Raw genomic sequence first — 22,407 nt, forward strand, 5'->3', positions numbered from 1 at the left:
TGTGGGCTGGCCCCAGCTCTGCCAGCCCACCCAGCACTCACCTTCCCATAGACAAAGCAGTACAGCGTGACCCCTGTGGCCCACACATCCAAGGCCTAGAAAGAAACAGTTCACATCAGTCCCCCAAAAGGAACAGACACACCCCTTGCTCACCCAGCTCCAGTGGGCCATGGGAGAAGGCAAGCAGGAGACCTCCTTCCCCAGTCATGCATTCATTCAACAAACACTCCCAGGCCCTTGTTCTATGCCAGACCCTGTGCTGAGCACTGCAGACAAGGGGATGGCCAGAGCAGGGCCCCTGCCCTCCAGGGTTTCCAAGTTTCCTTGGAATGGGCCCAAACCAGATGTGTTTCCAACAGAACAGTGCAAAACCCACTTCGTCTACAAGGTTACATTTGCAGTACCCATAACACTGATGCACCCCAGAATATTGAATTTATACTTGCTAAACCAGCTCTCGCTTTGAGAAGTCATCCCTCTTGCTGATGATCCCCTGGAGAAGCCATCATCCACCTTCTTTCTGACACCAGAACAGCCTCTGGCCCTCAGCTACCTCCACAACTCCTCGGGGCTCCCCTGCACCCTGGATTCGAATGTGCCCTGTCTCTACAAGTTCCTGCTTCTGGAACCCCACTTCCTCTTCTCATATCCACTTTCTCTCTTATGTGAGTGATCCTCAAATCTCTACCTACACATTCCTGCCACAGATGCCTCATCTGAATCCAATCAGGGAACACCAGACAAATGTAAACTGAAGTCGTTCTACAAAATAACAGGCCTGTTCACTTCAAAAATGCCAAGGCCAAGCCACTCTTCCAGATTAAAGGACCCCAAAGAGACAGGACAAGTGAATGCAGTGACTGACCCAGGACTGGATCCTGAGCCAGAAAGCGAAAAGGCATTAAAGGACACAGTATGGGGCAACCGATGAAATCTGAGTAAGGTCGATTAGGTAACAGTCTTTTATTGATCATAAATGTCCTAACTTTCATAACTGTACTGAGGTTATGTAAGAGAATGCCCTTGTTCTCAGAAAATATCCCTGGCAGTATTGAGCGGTAAAGGGGGATAATGTCTCCAACTTCCACAAATACAGGGAGAAACAGTGAAAAGGCAAATGGGATAAAATGACCTATATAGGAATAACCTAATATGTGTATATGTATAATTGATTCACTTTGCTGCACACTTGAAACTAACACAACGTTGTAAATAAACTCTACTCCAATAAAAATTAATTAAAATAAAAAGAAAAAAAAAATCTCTATTTACATCCCTCTCTTGACCTTCATATCGACACACATGTCCAAACTCCTCAACCATTTCCTCCATGGCAGAACCACAGTGGGGCAGCCAGCACCCCACAGGGGATAACAGGGTGCGTGCCCGGGGACACACAGAATCCCAGCCTCTGCTTGGAAAACTTTGCCACTGCCTCTGTCACTTAGGACCAAGCCCAAACTTCCAGACCCTCTAAACTCTGCCCAGATGCCACTGCACCCCTCAGTTCTCTGGTATGTTCTCCGGACCCCACCTCCTGTAAATTCTCCCTATTCTTTAAGGCCTAGTTCAAATACTGCCACACCCTCAGAAGTCAGGGGAGCCTCCGAAATCCCCCACGACAGGAGTCCTCCTGTCCTTTCACCAGGATCAAAGGGCAGGGAGCTGGGCCATCCGAGCTCTGACTGTCCCACATCCCAGCCCAGAACTCAACAGACAGCAACTGGTAGGAAATTTCTTCAGGGGGCCATTGGGCTGGTGAACGAGAGGAGACCCAAGCTGGGGTTCTTGTTGGACTCCAGGAAGAGGCAAACCCAGGGGGAGAGGACCCTGTTTGGTGCTCACTCCTAAGATACGAAGACCTTGGCTCCCCCAGGTTAGATATGGGATGGCATGACATGCTACCCAACCCCTCCACCTAAACTCCAACCCAGACCAGACCCTGGGGGCCACCTTTCCACTGAAGCTCTGGCCGGAGTCTGAAATGGCCTCTGGGGCCATGAACGCTGGAGTCCCAGCGGTGCTGGACAGCCGAGCGTCGTTCCCCTCGAACTGGTTGCTGACACCGAAGTCAGCGATCTTCACGTGCCCGTCGTCCCCCAGAAGCAGGTTTGATGGCTTGATGTCCCTGTGGATGATCTTCTGGTAGTGCACTGCAGAGAGAGGCAGCTCAAGCGTTGGCCTGGGGCCCCTTCACCCAAAACTTCCCCCCTTGACCCTTGCCTGGCCCTGGAGGCACCCTCAAACTCCAGGAGAGAAGCAGCTGGGACTTCCTGGCCCCTGCACACACTCGTCTCATGAGGACCTTGGAAGAGGATGTCAGGGCCCCCTGCTCAGCTATGCAGTGAAGACACTAACTCAGGCTGTTAGTAACAGAGCCAAGCCTGGACTCTCAGGAATCTTGTAACTCCAAGCCCGGTGCTCTCTCCATGGCAGTCAAGGCCCCTGCCATTGAGTGGACGTCAAAGGAAACTGGGGAAGAGGGTCTCCATAGGCCCTCCCTGCCCCCCCATGTGAGTGCTGTCTGCAGGCTCAAAGCCCATCAAAATCTTTCTATACTTTGGGACTCCCTGGTGGCCTAGTGGCTAAGACTCCGTGTTCCCAATGCAAGGAGCCCAGGTTCGATCCCTGATCAGGGAACTAGGTCCTACATGCCACAATTAAGTGTTCGTATGCTGCAACTAAAAGGTCCTGCATGCCACACGAAGACTGAAGATGCTGTGTGTCGCAACTAAGACCTCGCGCAGCTGAATAAATCAATTAAGCAAACAAACCTTCGTCCAGTTCCATCCCCTGCCCAGCCTGTCACAGCTGCCACTGCTTCTTGGACTGAGGGTGGGGTATCCTGCAGAGGTATTACCCTCAGCCCCGGGACTCTGGGCCAATGGGTTTTAGAGAGGGAGGGAACGCCAGTCCTTGGGACCTCCAGGATGAACATGGCTGGGGTAATGGTCAGCCTGCTCTAGTAGGCTAAGTTCCCACCCTGCTTCCTGGGTCCAGCATTGCTGGGAAGAGACAAGCAGCTCAGACTGAGATAGCCCTAGATGTCCCAGCAGAGAAAAGGCACTGACTTCACCCACAGCCTTGCACTTATGAGCTCGCCACTCAGCAAATACCTTCCCCTGGACCACCACATCCCGGTATGATGGAGACAAGGGAAGATGGGACAGGAAGGAGGGCAGGGGAGGGGAGAGGAGGAGGAGAGGGTGGCTGGGGGTGGGGGGCAAAAGGAGTGAGAGTCATATAATAATAACAACAGAGGGGCTTCCCTGGTGGCTCAGCGGTAAAGAATCTGACTGCCAGTGCAGGAGACACAGGTTCGATTCCTAATCCAGGAAGATCCATCATGCCACCGAGCAACTAAGCCCAAGAGCCACAGCTACTGAAGCCCACGCACCTGGAGGCCCTCGATCCACAAGAGAAGCCACCGCAATGAGAAGCCCGCACACCTCAACTACAGAGCAGCCTCCACTCACGGCAACTAGAGAAAAGCCCAGGCAGCAACGAAGACCCAGCACAGCCAAAAACAAATATATAAATAAAAAGCATTAAAAAAAAAAAATAAAAACAGAACCCACGACCCTACAGCACTCTCCTCCCATGTGTCAGGTACACGTGAATCATTTGACACACACCCATTCGAGCACGGGTGGCTCTGTATTTGACCATGGAAAGTGGGCTCAAATTCTAGCCTCTCCCTTGAATTCTCAGCTGTTTATCCAAATGGGCATCCTGTGGACATCTCAATATATATCCCAATATTTCTCGATCACATTTTTGTTTTTTGGCCGTACTATGCAGCATGCAGGATCTTAGTTCCCGGACCAGGGATCAAATCCCTGCCCCCTGCATTGGGAGCGTGGAGTCTTAACCACTGGACCTAGGGAAGTCCCTCAAACACATATTTAATGCAGAATTTGACCTCTCTATCTGCAATCACCACCAAACAAACAACCCTATTCCTTGTCTAGTCCCTCCCATTTGATTAATGGCCATACTACCAGTTGCTCAGCCAAAAACCCCTCTTTCCTTTAGATCTCACATCCAATTCATCAGCAAGTCCTATGAGCTGAACCTCTCAGATATATTCCAGACCCGACTGCTTCTCCTACCTGCATGGCTGCACTGGCCCCGTCTGTGAGAGTCAGGCCTGAGTCTCCCAGAGCACAGGGAGCCTCAACTCCCCCTTCTCAGGCACGGAATCACAAGGTGGGCCTTCAGCACCCGGTGTCTCCATTGTCTGCTTGTCCAGTCCCTGGTGCTGTCCTATCCACTCCAGAAAGCCCTTCATCGACTGTGATTAGCTAGGTCTTGATGAGGCTTTACCCAAGAGTCAGATGGGATCAGCTTGGCTTTTTTTTTTTTTTTTTTTTTTTTGCAGAGAGAGGATGAGAGATAACAGGCCCAGGACAGGAAGTGGGTGGAAGCCAAGCTGGTGTAGGGTTGCGTCTGCCGCAACCACACCAGGCTGAAATGCCCTCCTCTCACACCTCTAGGCCCTTGTAGGGACTTTCTGCAAAGCCCTCTTTCTCTGTGCCTCAGTTTCTCCATATGTACAAAGACAGCATTAACATGAAGGCACTGGAGTGGCTCAAATGAGATAGACATTCACTGCAGGTCAAACGTCAGCTGGCCCTCACCTGGTCCTCTAAGGGAGAGAAGATGCTTCTGATAAGCCAAGCTGAGGATTCAGAGGGGGAATGTATCCCACTCCCCAAACCAGGCCAGGACCCTAGGTGCCTGCAGGCCCCCTTTTCCCTTTGACCAGAGAGTCACCCGGTGCCGGCCACCCCACCTCCTTCACATCTGCTCCCCACTGCCGCAGCCCTAATCCAGGACTCACCATCTGTCACTTGGGCTGCAAAACCAGCCTCCTCCCTAACCAGTTGGCCACCTCTTGCCCTCCATCCAGCCGCCACACAGCTGCCAGACAGAGCTTTCTAAGACACAAATCCGATCACTCCCCTTCCCTGCTCGAAGCCCTCTGGGTCTCACAGGGCTGACAGGATAAAATCATGAAAGTCCTCTGCACTGACATTCCCAGCCCTCGAGGTGTGACCGGGACAGTGCTTCCAGCATCATCTTTCCCCATCCCTGGCTCCCTGGTTGGACTCAACCAAACTGAACTCCCCCTTCTCAGAGAGTACATGCCTACGCCCCTCTATGCCGCTGCCATGCGGTACACCCTCCCACCATGCCTCAAACTGGCCAGTGAACTTCTATTCGTCCCTCAGAACCCTGCTCATCAGTGGTCTCCTCCAGGAAGCCTCCCTTGGTCCCTTAGTGCTCTGACAGCTCCTGCGCCTCCCCAGTCTTGGCAGGCACTGCTGAGGTTCCTGTCTCTCCCACTAGGCTGCGAGATCCTTGAGATCTCTTCTGGGTCTTTGGCATCTACATGCCCCCAACTGGCACTTACTAGGTGCTCATAAATGGATAAATGAATGAATACATGAATTCCAGACAGAGGCTAAGCCAACATCTTCCCTCCTGAGCTCTCCATCACCTTAGGGTGCCTCACAGTAAACCCACTCAGCTACCACCCACCGGTTCCATGCCAGGACTGACTCTTCCTCGAGCAGCTGGACACAAACTCCTTCCCACAGCCCTTGATGCCCTGTGAGAGACTGAGCTTGAGATACAGGAAGAACATCCGCCTATGCGGTAATAAGCAGGCCCCCAGAAGGACCTGGCGCATGCCCAGTGAAATCTGCCACTACCCTACCTGTTCAGGAGGTTTCGGCCCCGCCCACAGGCCCATTGACCCGCCCCCCAGCTAAAGATGATTGGCAGATCAGCACTGACTGACAGGAGCGGCTCAGAGCCGGCCCACCCTGGGCTCCAGCCCCTCCTGTGTCCCCCTCTCGGGTCCCCAGCCCAGGGAGGCAGGCAGCCCCTCACTCACAGTACTCAAGGCCCAGGATGATGTCCCTCAGGTAGAGGCGAGCTTGCTCCTCGGGGAAGGGCTTGTCGCAGGGTACTTCCATGACCGGCCTGTCGGGAGGGCGGGGTGTTTAGCTGGAATTAGGATGAGCAAAAGCAGATGGCAGGTTCCCTTTCACTGGGCCCTACAAACTCTTTGGGACCTTTCAGGAGCCCTCTAAGCTCGAATGGGTCCCTGGAACACAAGATAGTAGCTTTTTCTCTCATATAAAGAAAATTTGAAAATACACATAGATGCACATATCCCTTTTCAATCGTTACAATTTCAAATTAGCTTTATCTTACTTCTGGTTGGCTTGGTATGCCTTCTTCTAAGTACTTAATTATCAACAATCAGACAGTTGCAAAGATTCCATTTACAGCTGTGTTTTTCAAACTGTAGGTCCAGGACAAAGAAGGTCATGAAATCCATTTAGTGGGTGGCTACTGCTTTTTCTTTTCTTTTCTAATAAAGTCCTATATACTAGAGAATATCACATGTAATAAGGATATATGCTGTTTTAGAAAACTTTGGTTTCAATTACAGATATGAATAGCAATGTAAAACTTTATTTCTTACTTGGAACAGAGATAAAAAATGCTGAAAGCTCCTGAGTCTTTTTTTTCTTTACCCTGAGTCTTAAAGGACACATTCCCTGCCTCTTGCTGGAACTGGTCTTTAGCGCCTCCCAGACAGAGAGACAAGTCACAGCCTATATTCAAGACCTTAGCGGTTAAGGAGCCCAGTCCACCCAGCCCTGCACCCACTACTCCACGTCAGCTGCTCTGCACATACCCTGAGAAGGTTAGACAAGGCAGACATGAGTTAGAACCCTAGATTTCATCAGCGACTCGCTGTGTGCCTTTGGGCAAGCCACTTACCCTCTCTGAACCTCAGCTTCCCCTCTTGTAAAAAGGGAGTGAATGAAGTCCCAACTACCTAACTCACAAAATGTGTAAAACTGAAAGAACTCTTTTGTGATTTGAATACAGGTGAGAGTTGAGTTTCATCTCTCTACTTTTCCTTTCTTCTCTCGCTCCGGCATCAAATCTTCTTCCAATTCTTCAAGGCCTGGCTGGAAATCCACCCCCTCTTCCTGAGGCCTCCCTGACTATTCCAGTCTCACTGACCCCATCAGCCTTCAAAGAATCACCCTCTTGGTCTCTCATTTCCCATCCATTTCCATCACCCCACCCCCGAACCCAGACCACAGCTCCCTAAGGACAGAGCCTGGGCCTCTTTCTTTCACTAGAGTAGCTGACCCTAGGACTAGGGATACAGGGAGGGAAAGGAAGACCTGGCCTGCCTGAACATTATGGGGAACTCACCCCTTTCTCAGGAGGTCAAACACTGAAAGAAAGGAGAAAAGAAAAGTAGGTAAGTTGCAGCCAGGCTGAAAACACAGCCAATGCCAAGATCCCTGCCCCTTCTGGAGGGTGGGTGAGGGGGCAGGCATCCAGGCATACTTGAGGGAGAGACAGGAGAGGGGTCCCAGGGTATCAGGGGAGATAAATGGCTGAGAGTGGGTCTACTATGAACTTGCCTCACTGGAACCTTAGGTACCAAGTGAGGAGCATCAGCATGAACGCCTTTAACAGGGGAAACTGAGTCTCAGAGAAGGGGCAGGCAGGAGAGGGAGTGGAGGCTAAAGCCTTGGCCTCTAACTCCTAAGCCTGTGTTCCTTCTGGCCCATTCCCTGAAAGCCTCTAAGCCCAACCCTGAATCAAGCACCAGGGACTTTAGTAACAACATCAGTATTACTATTACTAACAATAATAGCTAATGTGTCTTGCATGTAATAACTCATTTACTTCTCACATCAACCCTATGATGTAGATACCATTACTATCCCCATTTTACAGGTGAGGAAACTGAGGCACGGAGTTATCAGCTAGGGCCTGGGAATCCACATCACACAGCCTACTTCTTGTATCTGCCTGATCCACTGTCTCTCCAATCAGTGGTATGGGGGTTTGGGAACACTGGTTGACTCTAACTGGATATCCTGAGTCTGGCTCAGCAGGGCTGAGGAGAGAATCTGGGACTTGAGAACATGTCTTTCCTCCCTGTCCCTAGTAGGTCAGTTCATTTCACAAGGCCCAGCTGAAGGTCAAGTGTGTCCCTGGAGAGACTTTGGACCCACCCGAGTAAGCTACTTTGGGGATGAGCTGGGTCACTCACCCAAATAGAGATTGTCCTCAGCTGGGTCATCCAAGACCTGGTGAGAAGGAGCAGACACGGCGGTGGGACTTGGGGAGGCATGGGGTAGGGGTGCTTGCCAGCCCCAGGGCCCACTGTGTGCTTTGCAACCACCCCGGATGATGGAGCAGGACCTGTGCCAGCACGAGGCTGATGAGGCCTCAGAAACCACTGGCCCCTGACCTTGGTCCACCACACAGCACCCTGCCCCTCTCCCCTTCACCATGGGGCTCGCTTCTTGCCTCTGGAGCAGCTCAACCCCCTCCATGGGAACCTGAGAACATCCCAGAGCAGCCTCAACTGGCCCCAGAAGCCTCCTGGCCATCCCTATCCCAATTCTGGCCCTGCCCTTGGCACATCTCCCTTGGAAAAATCCCTGGGTCTATGCCAGGTGCCCCCTGCACCGAGGGCTACTCCATAGGCCTCACCTGCTCGCCACCTACCTCGATCAGCTTGACCACATTCACGTGGTCCAGCTTCTTCAGGATGGCAATCTCCTGGTACACCCGCTCCAGGGGCAGCAGCTGCTTGGCTGGGCCTCCCTGGGCAGCCTGGGACCCTCTTGGGGGAGGCCGACCTGTGATCAGGAACGAGAGTCCAGCCTGTCACAGGAGGCTGGGCCTCACCGTAGCCCTGCAGCCAGCCTTAAGCAAGAAACTTGCAAGACCTTGGCCTTGGCCTCAACCCACCAAGCACAGTCCCACCAGCAGGCCTTTGCTCACTCTCCCTGTCCACCCCCTAGTCCTAAGAAAGCTAGCCTCTGAGGTCTCCCCCTCGTCCCCAGGCCAGGAGCTCCCACGCACAGGATCAGACAGATACGCACGTGGGAAGCCGTACTGCTTCAGTAACTTCTTCTTGGAAAGAACTTTCATGGCCTGAGGAGGGAGGGGCAGAGATGTCACTGATGTGGACTCACCAGGGATTAGAACAGACTGGTTACACGTGAACTGAGGTCCAGAAAGGCTCATGGGCACACGGCACTGAGCGTGTGGACCGGCTGCAGTTACATTGAGTTAGGAGGTGGCCATGACTGAACCTTAGGCCTTACCCCTGTTTCCCATAACAGCCCTTTCTGGAGCTCTCCCCTCGGAGGCATCCAGCGTCGGCTTGTATATTCCCAGGGTCAAGAAGCTCATTCCCTTTGCATTCCACTAAGGACAGGGAGATTACTCCCTTCACAGGCAGCCTTGTCCACCGTCTTGGCACAGCTTCTGCCCACCCTCCAATCTTCTAGGGCCCAGTGTAGGTGACACCTCCCTCCTTTCCCCAGACTTACATAGTGTCTGTCTTCACTTTCATTGTAGGCCAGCCTCACCACACCGTAGGCACCCTGCAAAGAGGCACAGGTCAGCCCCTGCTGGATAGGGCAGCCTCCCCCAAGACTAGGGGGAGAGGAGGAGGGGAGCCCGAGCTGCTCATTCCCCCTATCTCCTCCCACATCCCATCTCAACCCTGGCAACCTGTGGGCATAAATTTCAGGCAGGAAGGGAGGGCTCCATTCCCAGGTCACTGCCCCTGCTGGGCTCAGCACAGCTCTATGCCTTCCCCAGTCCCCTCCATCAAAAACTCTGAGGAGAACTTCCCCAGGGGTTCAGTGGTTAAGAATCCCCCTGCCAATGCAGGGGACAAGGGTTCGATCCTTGGTCTAGGAAGATTCCACATGCCATGGGGCAACTAAGCCCATGTACCACAACTACTGGGCCCACACTCTGGAGCCTGTGAGCCGCAACTACTGAAGCCCGTGAGCCTAGATCCATGCTCAATATCAAGAAAAGCCACTGCAATTAGAAGCCCATGCACTGCAACAAAAATTAGCCCCTGCTCAACGTGACTAAAGAAAGCCCAGCAAGGAAGACCCAGGACAGTCAATAAATAAATAAGCATATCAAACTCCAGGGAGTCGGGAATCAAGAATTATCTCCCATCCCCTGTAAAGGACAAAACTTCCCTCACATCCAGGGTAGGACCTTCTTGGCTCAGCCTCACATTCCCGGAGGAGGAGAGGGGATTGTGGAGGATCCAGACAGGCTGGCTCCGCAAACCCCCAAAACTAGTTCCCCCTGCTCTTGGCCTGCCCCCAGGCCTACCTTGCCAATCTCACTCTGCAGCTTATACTGGTTCAGCTGTACACAGTCCTGGTGGGGGGAAGAGAGGGGCCATCAGGTAGAGCTTGATCCAGAAGCAGCACTCCAGGTGCACTTGCAGGGCCCAATCCTGGCCCCAGGCCCCGGGCCTCATCAACATTTCAAGTTTAGATGGGGAAATGAGGTGGTGCCAACACCAAAAGTGATACTGAAAGCTACAAGACTTGGATAATGTTTAGAGATGTGAATGGTGAAATTTGCCTGTGTTTTGCTCCCTGAGAAGTGGTGGGAAAATGCACTAATTTCCACCTGGATACTGGGGGCTGGGACACCCTGATGTGAGAAATCCATGAGCAAGTATTTCTAGAAGCAGCTGAATGAGGAGGCTGCATAGACAGGAAAGATGAGGACAACCTTTGGACAGGGGACCTGGCTCAGCCTCTAAGTACTGGTTGCTCACTATTTAGGTTCACTTTAGATCTAAGACGCAAAGACAGAGCCAGTGGGAGCCCAGAGGCTGGGAGCAGGCTGGCAGTTTGTGAGTCACAGCAGACTCTATGAGGCAGGATTAGAAGTGGGGGGCTCAAGCTGGGGAAGACTTGGGGGACAGGAGAACACACTATCTTCGAATCTCTAAATGGACTTCTTGGGGAATATGGGAGGGACCTATTTCCTAGGCTTCGACTGGGAGTAGGAATGGTGGGACTAATAGGAGGTAGCAACTGGCTCAGATGGAGCTCCCCTGGGTGGGAAGAGGCCACATAGAGAGGTAGTGAGTTCCTCGGCTCTGTGGGTATGCAAACCAATGTCTGGACAGCAGTGTGGCAGGGGTAGAACAGCGAAGGGTCTTCACTGAGGACTGCTGAAAAGCTCATGGGCACCCCCTAGCTCTGCTCCACCAACCTCTGCATCCGAGATGGCCACGTGGTGGGACTCAATGGTGGGCCTGCGCCAGGCCCGCGGGGAAATGTGACTGGCAGGCCCTGTGGCGTAAGGCCCAGCCTGGGCCTCCAGGCAGCTCCCTGCTGGCCGTTCCTGCAGAGAGAACTTCCTTGTCGAGAGGCTGGGCCGGGTTGCAGGGTGTCTTGAAGCAACGCCGGGGATCACGGAGGCTGCTCTGGCCCGTGACGGAGGGTCCACACAGTTCCTGGGAGGCTCAGGGCTGCCATCCGTCTCCTCCAAGTGGGTCACATCAATGGCTGCCACTCGATCCACCAGCTCAGCCCGAGGGTCCTGGCAGCAGACCGCCGGGCCCCCCTCCATTGCCACAGTCAAGGGGGTCCTCAGTGCAGCCTTATGGGGAACCTAAGAGGGCAGAGAAGGCTCCAGTCCTGGCCACCGAGCAAGGTCAGATTCCCAGGCCCCACCCCCACCGTAGCCACAAATTGTGAGTCCCACTTCCATGCCTTTGCCTTGCTGTTCCCTCTGCCTGGGTCGCCAGCATCCAAACTGAGGTCTCCCTCCTCACTAAAGGAATGCCAGGGGGCTTCCCTGCTGGCTCAGTGGAAAAGAATCCGCCTGCCGATGCAGGAGACACAGGTTCGATCCCTGATCTGGGAGGATCCCACATGCTGTGGAGCAACTTAGCCCATGAGCCACAACTACTGAAGTTGAGCCTGCGCTCTAGAACCTGGAAACAGCAACTACTGAAGCCCAGGGCCCTAGAGCCCGTGCTCTGCATCAGAAGCCACCGCACTGAGAAGCCTGTGCACTGCCACTAGACAACAGCCCGCGCAGCAGTGAAGACCCAGCACAGCCAAAAATACAGTTTTTTTTTTAAAAAAAGGAATTCCAGGAACTCATCTGGCTCTGCTGCACATCTGCCCTCTAGACCTCAGTATTCCCATCTGTAAAACAGGCACATCAGCCGCGGTGGCTTTACAGGGAAGCAGGGAGAATTTGATATTCTGGAGTCAGAACAGACAGACATGGGCAGAACTGGAGGCCTCGCGGCACTGGCAGAAACAGAACCCGGGGTCAGCTCGGGCCCCCATCCAGCAGACAGCCCAGTGACTCACAGCTCCACCCCTGACAGCAGGGCATTCCAAGGCTGCCAACGCCACCGCTGTGCTGCCTGAAGCTGAGCTTAGCTCCTGATGCTTCAGGTCCCCCCCTCCACCCCTGTCGCTGCTTCCAGGAAGATTTCCCTGCGGCTCCAGCCTCTCCCACCCTGGCACCTTCTCCAGGGAGGCTTCTCCAGGGCCACAGGGCAAGTCTCCCATCGCTCCCTTCCCTGCCCCAGCAGAGCCTGCAGCCCAGGACAGGCTCCTTTAGAGGAGGTGGCTGCTGCTCTGATGACGGTGAAGAGAGACTTCACTGCACTTATTTCTCCTGGTTTTTCCTTCCAGTTTATTCATGTGGCCAAAATGTTCACCTCATCTGTTCAGGTTGAGGTGCTCCCCTGGCCTGGCCTGGCCTGGCCTCCTGCAGTCTGAGCCCCCAGCAAGGTCCAAACCAACCTCCAGTGTCCAGTCCCAGCCCTCACTTTCAACCACATCCCTGGGCTGAACCCTGACCCCAGGCTGAACCCGGATACTCAGGCTGGGACTCCATCTCTGCCCAGGGCTGAGCACAGGCTCCACCCCACTCAGTGCCCCTCCCCCTTCCTAGACCAGACTCAGTATCTTCTCCGGAAAAGGAAGTAAGTGGACTCCTGACCCTCTGCCCTTCCTGTCTGGTGGTAACTTGCACCATTACCACAGAACAGTTTTGAGAACATGGTCTTTATCTCACTCCTTATCCCCCCATCACCTTGCTTTGACAGATATCAAGGAGGCTGGGCTCACTGGAGTCCACTGGAGTCTGGGCTGGGTTACAGTCCTGCCTCCAACCTACCCAGGGCAGCTCCTTCCCAACTCTGAGCCTCAGTCTTCCCATCTGTACTATAGATGCAGGACCTTCCCAGATTCCCAAGACCACAACAAGACTTGGAAATGTATTGTGGGTAAGGGTATGGTCCAGACCCCCTGTGTTTGACACCCAAAGTATTGAATGAGTGGTAGCCTGGTGGAGCAGATGTCGGCATGCAGAAAGGAAGGGGGAAGGGAATCTAGACTGGCAACAGGAAAAGATATGGACACTGGACCTAAAGGAGTGAGGGGAATGTGAGCATCAGGGAGGCCTCCCTGGAGGAGGTTAGAGTGGCAAATGGACTAAAACATTGGGAAGGCTTCTCTGAAGTAGGTGAGGAAGTAAGTAGGGCTGGAGCATCATGGAGGCCTCCCTGGAGGAGATAGAATGGGATTAGAGCATCAGAAAGGCTTTAGGAACCAGATGGTTGCAAGAAGGAAGAAGCCAGGGCTAAAAGGAACCCTCCAAGCCTGGCCCACGCTGCCACCCTTCCCCCTCACTCTGTAGGTTCTTTTTCTCCCACATAAACTCCACAGATTAGGGTTCTTGTCTGCCTCATCTCCATAAGACCACTAGCCTCTGCAGCAGTCCCTGAGGCATAGTAGGAGTTCAATAAATATTTGCCATAGTGATCATTACAGTCCTGGCCCCATTACACAGATGGCAAAGCAGAGAGGAGAGAGGGAACCCCAAGAAGCTTAAGACCCCAGCCCACAGCAGGGAACGGATGGCAGTGTCTGGAGCTCTTGTCCTCTGGTCCCCAGCAGGAACCCAGGGGACTGAGAACCATCACAGGCAGAGGCCACAGGCTGCCTAGCCCATCAAATTTGCATATGATTTTCCCCGAAGCTATCACCCTGGCCACAGGCCATCTTCCTTCAACTCCCCCTTTTTTTTCTCAGATGAGGAAAGTAGGGCCCAGCAAGGGACAGGTGTGGGTCTGGGGTCACACCTCAGGTCAGGGCAGACCCTTCCTGCTCCACTTTGAGGCCCTGTTCCCTGGTTTAGGATGCAGGCTCTGAAGCCAGGCTGCCAGGCCAGCGGCCCTTGCTGGCGGTGTGCCCATCCACGGGCAGGTGACCGACCTCTGTGCCTGGGTTTTCCCCATCCGCAGAGTGGGGTTAGCAGCAGTATCACTGCCCAGGTGGCTGGCAGGAGTTAAGGAAGGCACGCCTTCACGGGGCTCAGAACCAGGCCCGCCCCTAACGGAGCCCCGTAAAACTGAGTTGTTGTGTTGCTGTTGTTGTGATTGCCTGGGACACGCGGTGGCCCAGATGGAGGCGCGGGCGGCAGAGGCAGCTGTGAGAGCTGACGTCAGGCCCTCCACACTCCCTCCCGCCTGGATCAGATTCAGGTGACTAAGCACAGCTATGCGGGAGGCGCCCCGGGGAGGCCCCAGGTTCCTGCCTGTGTCCAGGCGACAGGGCCTGGCGCCCTGTGTGTGAGGGTGTGTGTCAAGTGAGAGAATATGTGCCAGCGGGGCTGTCAGCTCGGGGTGACAGTGTGTGTGCTGGGGGGGGTGGGGGGTGGAGGGGGTTCCACACACAGGAGCCCATCTGCCCGGAAACAAAAATCTGTGGCTGTGGTCTGCATGCGGTGGCTAAGCGTGTTCATGTGCACTGTGTGTCTTGAGGTCTTTGCGTACCCATGCCCCAGGATGGGGGGAGGGGGGTGGGCCCTGCACCCGCTGGGCGCCATGGGAACCCGATCTCAGAAAGTCAAGTTGGAACTTCCCATATTCCCACGAAGTCACCTGTCCCCCAGCCCGGGGCTGCCTGCTGGGCTGGGCTGTATGTCTTGGGCAGGACCCACCCCTCTCTGGGAGCTCACCCAGGGCGTTTCTCAGGGCCCTGCCCAAGCTGAAACATCCATAGACACTGTATAGAAACTGACTCGGCGGCTAGCTAGGAGCCACACGGGCAAAAAAGGACAGACAGGCTGACAGCTAGGCCCAGGGCAGAGCAAGGACTTCTACAGGCATGGGGAGCCTCCTAGGGACCAGCTTGGTCCTGCAGCTGAGAATGTCCAGGCTCAGGCCCTTCCTCACTGAGAAGAGCGATCCCCAGCTGTCCTCCCAGACTGGGACTATGTTGCCCTGGACACTTCATTGAACTTTTGGAGCCTCAGCATGCTCACATGTGAATAGGATAGATAGCCCCTATCCTGTCACCTCCCAGGGCTATGGGAGGAAGTGGATGAGACTGTGGACACTGGAGCAGATGGTGCCTGAGCGATGTGGGGCTAGAATACGTTTATGTCATAGCCACCGAGAGAGAGAGCCTTGTTGTGCATACAAAGTGCAGCCTCAAGGACTTCCCTGGTGGTCCAGTGGTTGAGAATCCGCCTGCCAATGCAGGGGACACAGGTTCGATCCCTGGTCGGGGAAGATGCCACATGCCTCAAGGCAACTAGTCCTGTGCACCACAACTACTGAAGCCCGCACACGCACCTGTGCTCTGCAACAAGAGAAGCTCATGCACACAACTAGGGAGTAGCCCCTGCTCGCTGCAACTAGAGAAAGCTCACATGTAGCAGCAATGATCCGGTGCAGACAAAAAAGAAAAAAAAAAGTTACTCTTAAAAAAACAAAGACAAACCAAAAAGCCCACAAAGTACAGCCCCATATCTACCCCTGGCTCCAGGATGGCCTGGCACATTACCCAACTCAGACTTCTCCTTCCAGGCTATGTCCCTCATCCCCACCTCATTCCCAGGTATCTGGCTGCTCCTAAGGGATGCAGGGGCTTCCCAGGAGGCCTGCCAATGAAGGAGACATAAGAGACTTGGGTTCGATCCCTGGGTCAGGAAGATCCCCTGGAGGAGGGCATGGCAATGCACTCCAGTGTTCTTCCTTGGAAAATGCCATGACAGAGGACCCTGGTGGGCTATAGTCCATGGGGTTGCAGAGTCGGACATAACTGAAGGGACTTAGCCCACAGCACACAGGGGATGCAGACCCTGGCTCCAGACCCCACAGGACCAGATCTCCTCTTCAAGATGAACCTCATCACATGGGTCCCTCAGAGGAGGCCCAGAAGAGGACAGAGCAGGCATATCTTGCTCTCATCCACACTGATTCAAGCAACCTCCCTTGGGATGAATGTCTTCAGACCTCACCCTGAATTCTGGAAGGCCGCTGGGAATCTCAGGGCCAGGTTGAGCAGGGGCCCAGCTACCATCTAGGCAAGACAAGCCATGGCCCTGGTTGCCAGGGGACAGGCCAGAAGGGAAAGCTGTAAGGAGGTGGTCTGGTCCCCTGGGACCAGACATAGAAGATGGCCTTGGTATCCCTGGGCCGCCTCACAGAAGCTGTGTTTATGCTCCTGACAAGTGTCTGGATGGCCCTGGCAACGGGTGGCCTCCGCGGCTCCCGCCTCCGCCTGGGATGACTCAGTCCCCTCGGGGGAGGCCCAGGCGTCTGGTGCCAAGTCATGCTGGAGGATGCCTGCTGTGACAACGCCCCCTCCCATCATCCCCAGGGAGGCCCCAGCCACTGAGGTGGGCTCTGCGCCTAACTCAGCCCAGCAGCCCCTGGCACACCCTCAGCGCCTCCTGCTGAGGTCCTCCAGGCCCTCCCTCCTCCCCTGGCCCCTCCTCATCCTCCGTACCAGGTCCACGCCTCCAGCCCAACTCCTTCCAGCCAGCTGCCTCCTCCCCTCGGTGCTCCCCGGCGACTCGGTTCCAATTCAGCTCAGCATTTCCCTCGAGTCTGCTCTTCCTCCCTTGTCCCCATCACAGAGACGAGTGCCACCGTCCTCCCAGTTCTCCCAGGCCAGAAGCCCAGCAGCCCTCCTTATCACCCATCGTTTCCCTTGTGCCCATCCTTAACCCCCGAACCTAACCCCACTTACTCCCCATTCTGGCCGCAAGTCCCAAACTGCAGACTCTCTTGTGCTGCCAGCCCTTCGGACAGGCTGTGCCTTCTGCCAGGAACACACCTCCCTCTCCTTGGCTGCTAGAGGACAATTGAGACATCTCCTCCCTGATCTCCCCACAGCTGAGTGAGGTCACCAAACCTAAATCCTTAAAAAGTCCAGATCCAGCCCTCCACTTTCCTTCCCCACTATTTGCTCCATACCTGCCACGCATCCCCAGGCTCACACCTCAATCCCACCCCAACCCATCCTCCATACCACTTCCTAGAGGGAATATTGCTAACATGCAAGTTAATTTGGTCTCAGTTCTTCCAGACCTGGCCTTCCAGGATCTTGGAATCTGAAGGACATAAGAGCAGGAGACCACACTCTGAGCAGCAAGGAGACAGGCTCAGAGGCTGGGAAGTAGCCAAGGAACCCAGAGTCATTCATTCACACAACAAAAAACTCAATTGAGCACTTGCCGTATGTGCCCAGGCATGGTGCTAGGTGACAGGAGACAAAGCAGCAAACCAAAAAGACAAAGTCCCTGCTTCAGTGAAGTTTAACTTCTAGTGGGACAAGAAGCAACAAACAAGAAAGCTGGGAATTAATAGATGGCATGTCAAGTGGTACATGCAGTGGAGAAAAAAATTACAGTTGTCTGAGAGGAATTAAGAGTGAAGCCCAGGGACTTCCCTGGTGGTCCAGTGGTTAAGGATTCACCTGGCTATGCAGGGGACATGGGTTCCATCCCTGGTCAGGGAACCAAGATCCCACATGCCGCTGAGCAACTAAGACCACGTGCCACAAATAGAGTCCATGAGCTGAAGATCCTGCAAGGAAAGATCCCACATGACTCAAAAAAGATTCCGTGTGCCACAACTAAGACCCAATGCAGCCAGATAAGACGGTGATCACGCTGTCTGAGGAACAGCAAGGAGGCCAACGTCTTTGAAGTGGGGTGTCCATGTGTGAGAGGTACCTGATGGCAAGCATAGTTCCAACCTCGAAGAGAAAGCACAGTCATTCACTGTGCCTGGTCTCAGGGATGGCTTCCTGGAGGAGGTGGCATTTAAGCTCCTGATCGCTGAGTAAGAGTTTCAGAGGAGGTGATGAAAGGTCACACAGTGCATGACAGAGAGCCACTTCCTGGCTGGGATTCAGGGCTTGGCCCTGGGGGTCTTTATGGACTGAGACCAGGAAATCTCGAAAGCCAGAGGAAGGGTCTGAGTAGGGGAGTGACTGCGTTGGATGCGATTTTAAAAAAAGATCCCTCTGCCCTCTGTGGGGACTAAAGAGGCCAAGGAAGAGGCAGGGGTTCCCAGTCTGTGGGCCTAGGATACAGTCTGGCACTCGGTGGATGCTCCATCTGTATGCTTTAGAGGGAAGAGTGAGGGATGTGGGGGCGACCAGTGCATCCTCAAGGACACAAGCTGTTTGCTCCTGCAGACTCCCCGGCCCCGTGGCGGATATAAACCCCATATGTGCCCACCGAGACATAGTCCTGTGACCTGGGACATAACCTTCTCTACACACTCCTGTACCCCGAAGACACACATACACACATCACTCCCGGAGCAGGCGCACGCCCATGTCCGCGTGACCCGCCCTCACACACCACTCCATCCAGTAAATGCACCCCCCTCACACACACACAGGCACACTCCTATGCCCACGTGACACACGCACACCCGCCTCCAAACACCACACACAGGTCCCCGAGCACGTGTGCACCCTCCGAGCTACCAGTTCTGCGCCTGTCAGGCCGCAGCCACCGCAGCCTCCACCTCCGCCGCCCCCCTCCGCCCCCGCCCCAGCCAGGAGGACTGCGCAGCGCAGCCGAAGCCACGAGAGCGTTGCATCTGTCCCATTCATCCTCCAGCCCCAGCTCCTGCAGGAAGAGTCGGGGGAGGGCCGTGTGGGCGGAGCGCTCCGCGCTGATCCACACGTGGGTGCCCGGGTCTGGGCCCACTCCGCATAGGCACGGCCTCCCACCAAGAGCAGGGGAGGGGGTAGTGCGCCGGGTGTGGACGCGGTCCCGCAGATCGGAGCTAGGCAAGGGACGCAGACGGCGGAGCGCCCTCGGAGATGCGGTCCTGGGTGCCGGCGCAGACAGATGCAGGCTCCGGGAGGCACCCCAAAGACTGGGCCCCGCAGACCGAAGGGGGAGGATCCCCGCATGGACTAGGTCTGGGCTGTCTTCGTAGACGCAACCTCCCAGACCATCCCTCTCCTCTACAGGCTCCGGGCAGACGATCAGGCGTTCGTCCCCTCCCGCTCCCCCGCCCTTGACCGCCCCCCCACCCCCAGCCGACCCCTACCTCAGCACCCAACGACAGTCTCCGCGGCCCTGCGGGCTGCCACGCTCGCTCCCGCGGCGCGCACCCCGCCCCGCCCGCCTTCCCAGGGCCGAGATCACCGAGCTCAGACCCGCGGCGCCGCGGCTCCAGGCTGCGCTCGCTCCTCCGCCAGCTGCCGCGCCCGGCGCGCGCTCATTGGTGGAGCCGTGCGGCCCCCCTCCGGCGCCGCCCAATCAGAGCCCAGGACTCTCGCCCGGCTCCGGAGGGGAGGGGCCGCGGCGGGCGGTGGCTCCAAAGGGGCACCTCCCCCTGCGGAGGGACCGGCCTCGTCACGCCCCCATCGCCCTGCTCTAGGCTACTTGGGGTCCCCCGAAATCCTTCCAGGCCGCGGCCTGCGCCCCTTAGCGGGGCCTGGAGGGTACGAGTGCGTCACTACCCTTTGTCCCCCAGCCAACTCGGCCTGGCAGGGGCAAGAGCGCACCCCCCGCCCCCGGGGGCGGGGATGAGGCACAGTGTGTATTAGGGGAGGGACGAAGCGAGATCAGCCACTGGATGGGGCCCAGGCCTAGGGCCAGGGAGAAAGGCCTTGAATGGTAGACTCAGGAGTTTAGCCTTCTGCTGCGTGGGGTGTAGGGGAAACGGGAAGCGGTTCTAACAGAATGCTCGGGTCAGAGTCGGGTTCTCACTTGGAGAAGGGACCTATGAGCAGGCAACAGGAATAGCCTAGCTGGGGCGGGAGGTCTTGACCTTCGAGGTAGCCCACCTCTTCCCTGGCGAGTTCATCAATTATTAGTTCAATTATGTTCTGCACTTGTATACCCTCTGGCACCTCACTTCACCACTTATCCAAGACAGAGCCCCATAGCACACCCGCAAACCTAGCCTCTTGCGTCCCTGTCTCAATCTGGAGCCAGAAACTTGGGAGTCTTGATAGCCGACCCCTTTCCTGTTCCAACCAGTAGATCACCAAGCCCTGCCCAATTTACTTCTTAAATATTCCTGGAATCCAGCCACTTGTTTCTGCTTCTCTGTCCCTCCCTTATCTCAGATCACTGTCTTCTTGCACCTGAATTGCTACAGCCACCTCTTCTTGGGACTCCCAGCCCCAAGTAACCTCATCGTCCTCCCCCACCACCCTCACCCACGTGGCTTTTCTCCACCTGGTGTCCAGAGCAATATTTCAGAAACACAAATCCAACCGGTCAGCTCCTGCTTAGGAATCTCCCGTGGCTCACCAATACCTTGGGAATAGATCTAATCAGGCCCTCCGTGACATCAGTCCTAACCACCGGCTCTACCCTTTTCAGGGATTGTTCAATGCTCCTCCTACCAGAAACCCTTCCCTGTGACCTCACTGCACAGCATGGGTTAGCAACCCTCCTTAGGGACCTCCTTGGAAGTTTACGGCATCTGTTTACTTGCCTGTTCCCCTCTCTGAACTGTGAGCTCCTTGAGAGCAGGACTGTGCTTGATTCATCCAGCACACAGCTTGACACATTGCATGAAAGATGTTTGTTGAGTGAATAATTAATTTTATATGGCAATCGGGGGACCGGATGTGTGGGGTTGGAGTTCAGGGAAGAGAGCTGGGCCAGTGAGAAGTTTTGAGGAGTTGTCAGGAAGGACCTCTAGTAGAGCCATGGGAAAGGGTGAGGCAACTCAGAGCAAATATACAGACAGTTTCAAGGGGAAAAAAATCTCTGTAGTAGTATAGTGTTAGCCGTTCAGTCGTGTCCGACCCTTTGTGGCCCCATGGGCTGTAGCCCACCAGATTTCTCTGTCCATGGAATTCTCCAGGCAAGAATACTGGAGTAGGTTGCCATTTCCTTCTGGAGGGGATCTTCCCCACCCAGGGATCAAACCCAGGTCTCCTGCACTGCAGGCAGATTCTTTACCATTTGAGCCATCAGGGAAGCCCCAAAAATCTCTGTAGTAGGCAGAATCAGTTCTGACTTACCTAACAGAAATTCCACATAAGAGCCTCAGGGAAAACAGTCCTGAGTTGGTATTGTAAGTAAGGAGTCCCAGAGAAAAAGAACCAAATGTAGCATTTTGGCATAAGAGAAGTCGTTTGTGCCCTAAGCGGCTTTTGTGATCCAAGCCTGGCCACAATGCTTGTCTTTGAACTGCTGCTGCTACTGCTAAGTCACTTCAGTTGTGTCCGACTCTGTGCGACCCCATCCCTGGGATTCTCCAGGCAAGAAGACTGGAGTGGGTTGCCATTTCCTTCTCCAATGCATAAAAGTGAAAGTGAAGTCTCTCAGTCATGTCCGACTCTTCACGACCCCATGGACTGCAGCCTACCAGGCTCTTCCGTCCATGGGATTTTCCAGGCAAGAATATTGGAGTGGGGTGCCATTGCCTTCTCCGTGTCTTTGAACAGGTCTCAGTAATGAAAGAACAGGTCCCAGTAATTAATGATTGTAAAGGAACAAAAGAATGCAAGATCAAACAACTGTTGTCAGGCAAAGAAGTAGCAGCAGCAAAGATGATACATCAGTTGTAAAGACCCCCCCAGTTCCGTTTCAATGGTAAAGTTTAGCCTGAAGCACTTTCTTGAGTTGTTTTGCAGAATTGAAACCCCATTCAACCACAAGATCCACCGGAACCTAAGGGATGATGCTGAGCTTTTCTGACCCTCCTGTCAACCTTTGCCCCAGTTCTATGATGTGTAAACTCCCCAAGCCTCTTCATGAATAATAAGCATGTGCCCTAAGCCTGAAATTTCCCCAGTTTTGCTGCTCCCAAGAGACACTGTTACAGAGAAAGGTCCCCAGTGTTCTCCTTACTTGCGACAAGTAACAAATCCTTCCTTCTCCCACTCTGGCTTGGTTGTGTCTTTTCGCTGGACACCCACTACAAGGTAAACCTAGTTTGGGGGCAACAGTTCTGCTCCAGCTTTGCTCCATGAAGCCCCCCCAGATGTGACTGTTTCCACTCACTGCTCCAGCAACCTCTGGATTTGACTCTTGTCCTCATGATTCAAGGTGATGGCTAGAGTTCCAACCATCACAGACGAATTCCAGGCAGTGAGATGGAGACAAAGATAAAGAAGAGGGCAAAGGATCTACCAGCTTTCTTTTAATGAAAGTTCCCAGAAGGTGTCACATGACACTTCTACAAACATCCAGTTAGCTGTAACTTAGTCACATGACCAGAGCCAGCTGCAAGAGGTGTCTGAGAAATGCAGCTTCTAG

General features: G+C 54.6%; 1 protein-coding gene across 2 annotated transcripts in view; it reads right to left on the reverse strand.

Moving 5' to 3' along the window:
* The window catches only part of CAMKK1 (calcium/calmodulin dependent protein kinase kinase 1), a 28,800-nt gene extending 9,411 nt beyond the window's left edge, over positions 1-19,389 (reverse strand). The window contains exons 1-11 of one of the 2 annotated variants that reach the window (XM_020903022.2): positions 19,232-19,389; positions 11,107-11,508; positions 10,207-10,254; positions 9,396-9,449; positions 8,943-8,994; positions 8,563-8,696; positions 8,102-8,138; positions 7,249-7,270; positions 5,903-5,991; positions 1,954-2,153; positions 42-95 (exon numbers count right to left, since the gene is read on the reverse strand). In XM_020903022.2, the coding sequence (XP_020758681.1) occupies positions 42-95; positions 1,954-2,153; positions 5,903-5,991; positions 7,249-7,270; positions 8,102-8,138; positions 8,563-8,696; positions 8,943-8,994; positions 9,396-9,449; positions 10,207-10,254; positions 11,107-11,466 (1,050 nt within the window). In that variant the 5' untranslated portion in view covers positions 11,467-11,508; positions 19,232-19,389. Of the gene's footprint in view, positions 1-41; positions 96-1,953; positions 2,154-5,902; positions 5,992-7,248; positions 7,271-8,101; positions 8,139-8,562; positions 8,697-8,942; positions 8,995-9,395; positions 9,450-10,206; positions 10,255-11,106; positions 11,509-16,904; positions 16,929-19,231 lie in introns of those variants that run through there. The other variant, XM_070478880.1, reaches the window with a different exon arrangement.
* Positions 19,390-22,407: the final 3,018 nt, after the last annotated feature.

Source organism: Odocoileus virginianus, chromosome 17, assembly GCF_023699985.2.
Source record: "Odocoileus virginianus isolate 20LAN1187 ecotype Illinois chromosome 17, Ovbor_1.2, whole genome shotgun sequence".
Taxonomy (NCBI): domain Eukaryota; kingdom Metazoa; phylum Chordata; class Mammalia; order Artiodactyla; family Cervidae; genus Odocoileus; species Odocoileus virginianus.